Source organism: Diospyros lotus, chromosome 1, assembly GCF_014633365.1.
Source record: "Diospyros lotus cultivar Yz01 chromosome 1, ASM1463336v1, whole genome shotgun sequence".
NCBI classification, from domain to species: Eukaryota; Viridiplantae; Streptophyta; class Magnoliopsida; order Ericales; family Ebenaceae; genus Diospyros; species Diospyros lotus.
The window spans coordinates 26892254-26904256 of record NC_068338.1 but is presented as its reverse complement, the minus strand read 5'-3'; the positions used below and the strand labels follow the sequence as shown (position 1 = coordinate 26904256).

The window sequence follows — 12003 nt, the reverse complement described above, 5'->3', positions numbered from 1 at the left end:
TTGATAATGCATTCTATTTTATAGAAACTACAACTATGGGCACGTGTCAGTTGTATATTGTGCTGAATATTTATTAAATGTTATGTGAACATGTAACTGTAACTGTGATGAAATATTTTTACTAGAATTGTGAAGTATATAATTAATAACACTTTTAAAAGATTTACGTAGTTAATTTATTAGTTGTGTAAATAACTATCTAGCACAGTTTATTATGAGTTATATATTATATATATATTTTCTTTTTGTTTTTTGGCCAAGTGTTCACGAGTTACATTGATTTTAGTAATGTTATATTGTAGTGTATAGTAATATAGTAATTTCAAATATTATTACTATTGTTTTGGGATAGAATAGTAGTACTGTCAAATAGTAGCAATAACAAGTAATACACCATAGCATTCATAAGATCATTCTAAAGACCATTGTTACCAAAAGTAATATTGATTTTGTTTATGTGACTATTTAAAAATGTGAATTCTAAACTTGCCTAATAGTATTATTAACATTATGTTGAAATTTGGAAAATGTGGATTGAGCTCAAGGAAAATTGTTCCTTTCAGTAGTTTTATACATGTACTTAAAGTAAATAATATGTTTTGATATTACACAGGTGATCTGTTATTAGTATCGGATAATATTTATGTTATCCATTGCGGACATGTAGAGAGGCATATTCATATCAAAACTCACATCTTCCTCTGATTTTGTTCATGTTGGGCAATATAATGTTTGTCCAACGTGAGCAACATAACATTTTACTTTGATATTATGAACTTTACGATAAAATAATTATATTAACAAGATTTGAATTTGATTAATTTTTTAAATAAATTTATTACTATATTAAAACTTATTTTATTTAAATTTTATCTTAAAAAATAAAAAAATAAATTGTAACTATCAAATATCATTTAATGAATATTATTTAAATTTTGTTTACACGTGCCTGGCACCCATCAACCCTTCCAGTAACATTATAGAAAATGCCGAAAGGAGAATTTTGCAATCCTTAAGTTAAAAATTGTTTTGGAACAATAATATAAGCAAGAGAATGTCTGGAATATTTAAAATGCCTAAACAATTACCTTTAGATAAGTGAATTTGGTTAACAGAACCAATTGTTTGTTGACTACAGTCAATAGGTAAGGTGTGGCGGCTTCAAGTCAATCATTTGTGGCTAAGTGAATCTCAGGTAACAAGTTCTATAAGTAATTTATTACTCACATTATTTTTGTTCATACATCAATAAATTACACTAATAATGTAGTTTTATGATTTATTGAAAAAAATTTAACTTTAGATAATATTATTATTAGCAATATATTATGGTATTTTTATTTGGGTGATAACCACAATAATAACAGAAGTGCAGATAATAATAACAAAATGACGAAATTGTCAAATTTTATCGTTTCTAACTCTATGACCTCAAATACCAAATTTAAAACATATCGAGAGATTGGGTTATTTAAACTAGTGAATTTAGTAATGCTGGTTCTTTGATTTAAACCAAATAATAAGTTTATTGTGAGAATAAAAGAAAGAAAGAAAAGATAAGTGTATTTTTTATATTTAAAAAAATTATTATGATAAAGGAAAGGAACAAAGGATAAGTGAAGTTTTTTATATATGGGAAAAAATTACTGTGACAAAGGGAGGGAAGGGAGGAAACTGCAATTTTTATATTTGGGGGAAAAAATTTAACAGTGGTTAAATTGTTACATTTTTTGCCCTAACGGGTTTCACTATAATTTCTTAAAATTGAGGGGAGGTCTTCTTAATTTCACCGAACTTAGGAGTGCCAGTTTAGTTTACCTAATTTACCCGAACTACAGAGGTCAGTCGGAGAAAGGAGAGCAGAGAGAGGGGCATGAATTCAGAGAAGGAAGAAACATCCGTTCCTCGACGGCGCTTATCGTGCTCCACTTGCTTTGATGCTCTCTGGTTTTGCTATTGTAAGCCTCCTCTCTCTCCCTCTCTCTCGATCTCCCTGAGTCCAATAATTGATTATCTTTCAAAACTGAAACATTTTTAAGGAACACTTGATCCTACATTCAATTATGAACTTAGTTTGCCTCCACCTGCTAGGTTTCTTTGGCTGCATTTTTTCTCCGTGTGAATCAATTGTTGTTCGGTGTGCAGCGTGCTGGTTAGAGTCGTACATTTGTTTTTAGACAAATATTCGGACTACTTTGCTGAATTTTCCCTTTCCAGGAGGGCTGTAGCTATGTCGATTGCCTTCATTTACGTGAAACTGAAAAATAGAAAATTAAAGCTAACTATCAGTAGAACCTAACTCAATGATTGGAGAGTTTCTATTTATCTTATGTTTGTTGTGCCCCTTGAAACTCCAGTATTTTGGATTCGTTTGATGATCACTGGATCAATCATTCTTTCACTGAGGGTAGGGTGCAAAAAATACCTCTTTCATTCATGATAGATTGTCTCTCTTTTTTTTTTTTTCTTTTTTTTTTTTTTTGGTGGGCGGGCGACGTTAGAGATGGTGATTGGTGATCAATTAATAGTTTCATTTTAGGGAATATATTTATATTGTGTGGTCCTTGCTATTGTTAAGCTGGAACTGCCCTAGTTCCCATCCTGGCTTACCTTTTCCCAGCCAAGAGTTCTATTTCTGAGCTCTTACCCTGTTCTCCTTTTATTTGTTCATTTTCTCCTTAATGTTTGACAGAGGAATGAGGATGAACCAAGTCAAACGGCTGTTTGTGATTTTTGTCTATGACTTTACAGCCTTGGACCAGCCCAAAAACTCTTTCTGTCTTATTAAGTTTCTAAAGATTTACTTATTTTTTTGCTAAGAACCTCTAAAAGCCCATACCGACATTATCAACTGATAATAATATTTAGCACTCTAAATTTGAACCATGAAGTCTCTGGAGGATTTGCATCAAATAATCCTGTAGATTTTTTCTCAACAGGATGGAAAGAGACCAGACTAAGGGTGACTATTTCAACCTTCCACATTAATATACAGTGAGCAATATAGTGAGCAAAAACTTAGTGAATCTAGAAAATCATTAAATATTTATAAAGGTACTTCATAATTGGAGGTTAGTAGTCACACCTTTTGTCTATTCCACCAAGACAACATCATCTATAAATATCATAAACCATGACAATGCTTAATTAATTTCTTCCTTTAATCACAAGATGATCCTTGATAAATGTTGTGCTTTAGTGTGTGTTCGTTTGGGTTTGAGAATAGTTTTGTAGACTGTGTGCCTACTTTGATGTCATCTGGTGCTCTTGGTATTTTGTTTTTATGCGTTAATGACTTATGTTGGAATTTATGTTTCTCAGCTCCTGTCCATCAGATGCAACAGTATTATCGGCTTGGTTCCCTTGATAATTGTTCTGAGAAATGGAATGCTTTTGTTGATTGCTTAAGTCTTAAAACAAAACGATCTTCTGAAGTGGAGGTATATCCTCCGTCTTTTATGAATCATTTGCGTTTCTTTTGCACTCTCAACAAGGTTTCAATCAACCTCAGGCATGTGCTTATCAGTGTCACATGGACATAGACCTGAACCTGTTATTGGTTTTAACTCATAATTCGAGAGTACAGCAGCAGGGACTTGGTTATCCTTTGTGTGCTCTAATGGTCTAAATGCAAACTTTGTTTCCCTTATACTTATTTTACTTTTCTTCAAAGAACAATAGTTTTTATCTATAACTGTCCCAATTAACAATCTTTTCTATATTTTTTTATTCACATATACTGGGATATGTGAATAAAAAAGCTATATAAAGCAAGAGACCACCATATCTCTATGTAAAGCTGATCAATCATGGTCATGGCCATTGGAATTTGCTTTGAGGAGACTAGAACATACAAACATACATGCACAACAATTGATTTTAAATTTCTTATTTGGTTTGAGGGGAAGGTAGGTGGTGTTGGTCAACTGGGGGTAAGGATGGCAAAGGAGGGGCTTGACAGCTGGGGTGCTTGCCTTTGGCGGCCAAAGGCAAGCTGAGGTTGCTGGAGTTGAGGGTGGTGGCTGGGAAGGGGTTGGATATTGTGAGTAGAGGACTTTCAGTCATGGGTTAAGGTGGAATGGCCGTTGGTGGGTGTTGAAGTTTGCACAAAGTAAGTCTTAAGATCAGAATAAAGGCATTAAAGGAATTGACAGCTGGGGTGCTTGCCTTTGGCGGCCAAAGGCAAGCTGAGGTTGCTGGAGTTGAGGGTGGTGGCTGGGAAGGGGTTGGATATTGTGAGTAGAGGACTTTCAGTCATGGGTTAAGGTGGAATGGCCGTTGGTGGGTGTTGAAGTTTGCACAAAGTAAGTCTTAAGATCAGAATAAAGGCATTAAAGGAATTGGATGTTTTTATGTTTTAAAAGCAGTTGTAACGGTAACTAACCATGTAACAGTTAGTACCGAATTTTTTGTTTTCTTTTATGTCTTGTAATTACTGCCTCCTCTATCCTCTATAAATAGAGGGGCTGACTATGTTTCTATTATGTCTTTTCTTTGAGTTTTCACGTACACGATAGAGAGAAAAGCCTAGGATATTAGACTTTGTAATCTCTGTGAGAAAAGCCTGTGCGAGTAGGCTTTGTGTGTGTGTACTGGTCAGTTCGATAGTGGATTTTGTGGTATTAGCCCTAGTCTGGATGTAGGACTTTGATTCATTCAAAGTCCGAACTAGGATAAACTCTTTTGTCTCTTGTTTCTTTCTGTTATCGCATGAGAGTGTGAGTTATTGTGTGCTTAGTGTTCGATCATTCACTCAACAACTTGGTATCAAAGCTAGAACTACGAGCGCATAATCAAGATTCTCTCAAAGGAGTTAAGACAGAAATTGAAATCAAGAAATGGCTCTATTAGTATCATCCTCAAAGTATGATATTGAGAAATTCAATGGCAATAATGATTTTGCACTGTGGAAAATTAAGATGCATGCGCTTCCTGGAAATCTTGGATTGAAAGAGGCGCTAAAGGAGTCGTCAAAAGAAAAGGTGGGAGAAGGGGTTAAGATTCTATTTGCAGAACATAAGGCAGATATAGAAGAAAAGGCGTACAATACCCTCATTCTAAGTTTGGGCGATAAGGTCCTCTGAGAGGTCTCCAAGATGACTGCGGGTTTGGAGATATGGAAGAAATTGGACAGCCTCTACTTGACAAAGACACTATCGAGCCGGTTATTTCTAAAGGCAAGATTCTTTACTTTTAGAATGAAAGATAATAAAAAATTACGAGATCATATTGATGAATTCAATAAGCTTTGTCTAGATTTAGAAAATATTAATGTTAAATATGATGATGAAGATAAAGCTTTGGTTTTACTGCACTCTTTGCCTCGGTCATATGAGCACTTCGTAGATATCTTGCATCGCGGTAGGGAAAAGTTGTCTTTACATGATGTAATAGGAGCTCTAAATTCTAAAGACTTAAGATTTAAACTGGATGAAAAGTCACCCACTGGAGAAGTATTGACTGCTAGATCTAGGAACACCAAGAGAGACCCTAAGTCAAAGGGAAAATCTAGGTTTAAGTCAAGAAATGGGAAGAATCCAGTTAAATGTTATTACTATCATGAAGATGGGCACATTAAGAGAAACTATCCTAAGAGAAAAAATGACTTACAAGATAAAAATATTTCTGATGGTGGAGCCTCGGTATGTGAATTCGAGTATGATAGTTCAGATGCTTTAGTTGTGTCATATAAAACTGAAAAAGAGATATGGATAATGGATTCAGGATGCTCTTTTCATATGACACCAAATAAGCACTGGTTTCTGAACTATCAAGACACTAATGAGAGTAAAGTCTTATTAGGAAATGATCATGAGTGCAAGGTCCTTGGTATAGGAGATGTTAGATTAAAGATGCATGATAATTCCTATAGAACTCTAAAAGCTGTGAGACATGTTCTTGAGTTAAAGAGAAATTTGATTTCTCTTGGAGAATTGGCTAGGAATGGTTATTGTTTTAAGGGAGAAGGAGAAACTCTAAAGGTAACTACAGGATCTTTAGTATGTATGAAGGCCTTGCAGCAAAATAGCATATATGTGCTGCAAGTTGCTGCCTTGAATGGAGAAGCAACAGTAGCTGGAGAAAAGATAGTCACATAGGCAAGACTTTGGCACCGTAGAATGTCACATATAAGTGAACTTAGTCTAAAAGAACTATCAAATCAAGGGATTTTGGGAAACGATCAAGTGGCAGGTTTAGATAAGTGTGAGTCTTGCATCTATGGGAAGTCTACTAGAAATTTAGTAAACATGCCATACACTCCTCAAAGGCACCTCTAGATCATATACATAGTGATCTATGGGGACCTGCCCAGACTCTTACTCATGATGGAGCAAGATATTTTCTATCAATAATAGATGATTATTCAATGATGGTCTAGGTTTATGTCTTGAAGTCCAAAGAATAGACTTTTTAAAGCTTTCAAGACATGGAAGACCATGATAGAAAATCAGAAGGGGAAGAAAATTAAAACAATAAGGACCGATAATGGCCTTGAATTTTTTGCAATAGGGAATTCACGGATTTATGCAAGGATAGTGGGATAGTTCAACATCTAACTGCCTCTGGGAATCTTAGACAAAAATGGCCTTGTAGAAAGAATGAATGGGACACTTTTAGAGAGAGTGAGGTGTATGTTATTTCATGAAAATCTATCTAAGGCATTTTGGGGAGAAGCTGTGAACACTATTGCATATGCGATCAATAGATCACCATCAGCAACTATTGGTTTTAAAACCCCTTATGAGAAATGGACTGAGCATAAACCTAATCTAGAACACTTAAGGGTATTTGGATGTATTGCATATGCCCATGTGAAACAAGGAAAGTTAGATCCCCGGGCAAAGAAATGTATTTTCATTGGATACCTGGTTAGGGTAAAGGGGTACAAGTTATGGAATTTAGAACTTGAAAGCAAAAAGATTCTCATTACCCGAGATGTTATCTTTGACGAAAATTCCCTAACTAAAGGCATGCAAGAAAAGGATAATGAGCAAACATCTCCTACAACAGAATCAATAGACATTGAGTGGCAGGATGAAATTCCAAGTACCAATACTGATAATCCTCAAAATTATGATCTGGATCATCATGAGGAAGTTGAGGAATTAGTAGCGGACCAGGAATTTGACCCTCGAGAAGAGTGTAGGGATAAATTAGATGCTGAGAGTGAGGTTGATTTACAAAGGTACAACGTTGCAAGAGATAGGCAGAAAAGGAAAAGTAGACCTCCTAAACGTTATGGCTACTTGGATCTAGTATCCTATGCACTTACAAGTGCATCAGAAGTTATTGGAGATGAGCCCCTGACTTATGAGGAAGCAGTCTCCTCAAAGGACTCTCTTAAATGGATTGAAGCCATGAAGTCCAAAATAAACTCTCTTAGGAAGAATGAGACTTGGACCCTAGTTGAAAGGCCTCAAGGACAAAGAGTAGTGAGATGCAAATGGCTATATAAGGTAAAGGAAGGATCAGGAGAAAATGCAAAGCCTAGATATAAAGCTAGATTGGTTGCAAGAGGTTTCACTCAAGTTCTAGGAGTGGATTTCAATGAGGTATTTCTCCCCAGTTGTGAGGCATACCTCAATTAGAGTTCTTCTAGCAATGACAACTCAATTAAACTTGGTTTTGGAGGAGATGGATGTTACAACAACATTCTTACATGGGGAATTAGATGAAAGAATCCTCATGGAGCAGCCAAAAGGGTTCGAATCAAAAGGGAAAAGAGAACAGGTCTGCCTATTGAAGAAATCCTTGTATGGACTCAAGCAATCCCCACGTCAATGGTATAAGAGGTTTGATACCTTTATGATAGAACATGGGTTTGCTAGGAACTCATATGACTGCTGTGTATATTTTAAGCATATATCCAACATCATATCAATATATCTCCTATTATATGTTGACGATATGTTGATTGCCAGCCAATCAGGGAAAGAAATTCAGCAGTTAAAGCTAGATTTAAAGTCAACATTTGAGATGAAGGATTTAGAAGAGGCAAGGAAAATATTGGGAATAGAAATGACTAGAAATAGGCAGAAAAGAACCCTATGTCTATCACAGAAAACATACTTAAGAAAACTAATTAAGAAGTTTGGAATGGTTAAGGCAAAGGTTGTAAGTATTCCATTTGCCTAGCACTTCAAACTGTTAGCAGTCCAATCCCCCACTAACAAGGAAGATTAGGAAGAAATGAGAGAAACCCCTTATTCAAATGCGGTAAGGAGTCTGATGTATAGTATGGTATGTACATAGCCAAACCTAGCACATGCAATGAGTGTAATCAGCCGGTTTATGACAAACCCTGGAAAACCTCATTGGAGTGCACTTAAATAGGTATTTAAGTACTTGAAAGGATCATTGGATACAGTGTTAGTTTATGGTGGAGCCAAGGTGGAAAGTGAGGCTAGTATCCTAGGATATTCAGATGCTAACTATGCAGCAGATCTGGATAGAAGAAGGTCCACAACCGGTTATGTCTTCTAGGTCTGGGATGTTATAGTAAGTTGGAAAGCAAGTCTACAACACGTTGTAGCCTTGTCAACTACTGAGGCATAATATATTGCTATTTCAGAGGCAATTAAGGAAGCGTTGTGGATAAAAGGACTGCTAGGAGAATTACTTAGAAGGGAGATAGATACTACTATTATGTGTGATAATCAGAGTGTCATTCGTCTATCTAAGAACCAGGCCCATCATGAATGCACAAAGCACATCAATGTGCAGCATCATTTCATACAAGAGGTGCTAGACAGGAAGGAGCTTAAGCTGGTAAAGGTAACTAGTGAAGACAATGCAACAGACATGTTCACCAAGACCATTCCAGCAGCCAAGTTGAAGCATTGTTTGAAGCTACTCCAGATAGCTTTAGGAAGCCTACGCAGTTAAGCTTAGGATATGGAAAAATGAAGGTAAGGAAGAAGGCAGATGCAGAATCCACAGGAATGAAGATTGAAGACTAAAGATTAAAGACTCAACTTATGCAAATGGTGGAGAAATTGTTGAAGTTTGCACAAAGTAAGTCGTAAAATCAGAATAAAGGCATTAAAGGAATCGGATGTTTTTATGTTTTAAAAGCAATTGTAACGGCAACTAACCATGCAACGGTTAGTACTGAATTTTTTGCTTTCTTTTATGTCTTGTAATTACTGCCTCTTCTATCCTCTATAAATGGAGGGGCCGGCTATGTTTCTATTATGTCTTTTCTTTGAGTTTTCATGTACACGATAGAGAGAAAAGCCTAGGATATTTGACTTGGTAATCTCTGTGAGAAAAGCCTATGCGAGTAGGCTTTGTGTGTGTGTACTGGTCAGTTCGATAGTGGGTTCTGTGGTATCGGCCCCAGTTTGGATGTAGGACTTTGATTCATTCAAAGTCCGAACCAGGATAAACTCTTTTGTCTCTTGTTTCTTTCTGTTATCGCATGAGAGTGTGAGTTATTGTGTGCTAGTATTCGATCATTTGCTCAACAGTGGGCAAAGTTGGATGTGGAGGAGCAAGACAGTACAGAAGGGGCTGCAAGTGGTGGGGAGAGAGGAGTTTGGGGCACTAGTAACGTGAGATCCATTAGGATGTGAGTAGGGTGGTGAAGGTCTAGGACTTGGCAATGGACTGAGAATCTTGTGTTTTTTTTTTTTTTTGGGGTGGGGGGGGGGGGGGGAAGGTGGTGTTGATGACGTCTATGGTGAAGGGTGGTGGTTTTTGGTGGATGAGTGGGTTTTCTCAACTGTGGTAAAGAGATGAGTGGAGGGTATTTTTCATTTTTCATTTTTCATTTGTTGATTGAACAAATCCTTCCTTTTCAAATCTGAGTGTGATCTAAACATAAGAGATTAAAAATATGGATTCACTTTTTCTTGTAAAAGTGAATCCAAGAAATATAATTTGTATATGGTACCATGTTGGGATGTTAGTGGTGGTATTATTATTATTTTGTTCTCTTGGTTCAGGGAGAAATTGGGAGCACTAGTAAGTTTGCTCCTTCTTAACTTTTAGGTCATAAGTTTGAGTTGTGAAGATAGCTTTTTTGCAAGCAATGGTAATGTTGCATAATGCATACAAAGACAATCCTCCTCTGACTCACAAATCGAGAAGCCTCATGAACTAGGGATGCCCTTTTGTTCAGGGAGAAAAGTGATATTAAGCCATAGTTTGAGCCTTTACCCTAGACAATTCTCGGTGCACCTCTTACAAGAGCTTGGCATACCTTCAAATTGTAGTTTAAGAAATGCCAATATAATTTCCTTAGCGTCTTTATTTTTATTATTATTATTTTTTCTGCAGTTTACATCCTAGATGCTTCCCTGACACAAACCTTTCCAGGTTGTGAACATGCATAATCATTTACCACTGGGAAATAACACTCTCTAACCTTTGACAAAATGTTCGGAACATATCATAAATGCTTCTTAATCTACTGATTGAAAAGAGAAAAGAATGATGTTGACATCCTTTCCTTAAGTGAAGCTGGCGACATTCATTTGGAGGATATTTGGTACAAAGTTCCTTAAATAGTCCCCAGTATACATGTCCTGTTTATGCCATGCGGCTTGAGGTCATATCCTCAATCTTTCTGATTAACTGTAGGAGGGAGGCATTCTGCCCATGAAATTTGGGATTTATATACATCTTGTGGAATTTCCTGGATTCTGCTGCAAATAACAAGTGAATCTTGTGGATGCAGGCAATTCTAGAGACTCGTGAGAAAGCTAAGCCCCACATCTGGTCCTTTCGGACTCCTGAGGAAGCTGCTTCCCATTGGAAAGAACTTTTTGGACATTTAGATGAAATGGAATGACTAGTTTCCGTCTTCTATTCCGTCTCCAAATTTTTTGCTTCACTTGAAATAGTAATTTCTTATTTAAGATTTTGATGGTGAAACAGAAATAACGTTTGATACGGATTCTAATTTGATCTTAGGTTTTTTTTTCCTAAGTATTTAATTTAGTTTTAACGTAGGTGTTCTGCCTCTATTAGCTAAAAGTTTTTTTTTTTCCCTGAATAAAAATGGTAAGTTTAGAAGTCTGAGTTTGGGATCGTGCTCCAGCTCTGCCCATCGATGCACGAGGTTAGGATTTTGAGTTATTTTTGTAATTAGTTTTACTCTTCTTTTTCTTAACGTAAATTTCACACATCAGGATTAAGGTTTGACTAAATAATTGACTATATTTTTAAAATTAATTAACATTGACCTCCCTTGAGATTAATAAATTAGATAAATTGATCATTTTATTCTCATATAATTTATCACGTCTTTCTCTCTCCTCTCTCATCCCTTTCTTTTTCCTGTCTTCTAGTGAAATCCTGTCTTCTTTCTCTAGATTTGTTCAAACATTCAAAAGTTTTTAGGTTCAAATCAAGCTTAGAGAAGAGTTTGAAGAACTTTTTTGGGTTCAAATTGAACCTAAAAATTTGGGTCCAATTCAACGAGTCTTTTTTATTAGAAGACAGAAAATTAACCCCTATTACTCAATCAAGGAGTTAACCTAAATCATTAGAAAGTAACAATAATCATTAAATTTCTAATGATTTTAGGAGCAATAGGGATTAACCTAAAAATTAATGTTAGAGAAGGGTTTGAAGAACGTTCGATACGGATGGAGATTTCTAATCTTAAACCCGTTACCGTTATAATAAAAATAATTTTTAATATGGGATTTGTCAATGAGTCCGCACAGTGGATTGTTTTTGATTGGCTATATTCTCTATTTTTTTTTTTTAATTTGGGACTCATAAGTTTTGAATATACTATTTTTTTTTTCTAGGCATATACCAATATTTTGGTGCACGTGGCATATTAATATAAAGTTTATATACATCTTATGTTATTAGAGTACCATGCTATGTGAGTGCAAATAAAAATATAAAAATCTTAAATAAAGATTAATTCTATGGTGTTTAATATATGGTTTAGTTTTTTTTTTTACTTTTTACATTTTAGATAAAATTTTAAACAAAATATATTTTTGGGTAGAGATAAAATTATTCATAAATTTATTGTAATGT

At 35.4% G+C, this 12003-nt stretch overlaps 1 protein-coding gene across 1 annotated transcript; it reads left to right on the top strand.

Moving 5' to 3' along the window:
* The first annotated feature begins 1813 nt into the window (after positions 1-1813).
* Positions 1814-10923, top strand: LOC127796283 (uncharacterized protein C227.17c). Its single transcript, XM_052328352.1, has 3 exons — positions 1814-1958; positions 3322-3440; positions 10682-10923. The coding sequence occupies exons 1-3, from the start codon at positions 1874-1876 to the stop codon at positions 10793-10795; spliced, it is 318 nt and encodes a 105-aa protein (XP_052184312.1). The 5' UTR covers positions 1814-1873; the 3' UTR covers positions 10796-10923.
* The last annotated feature ends 1080 nt before the right edge of the window (positions 10924-12003 follow it).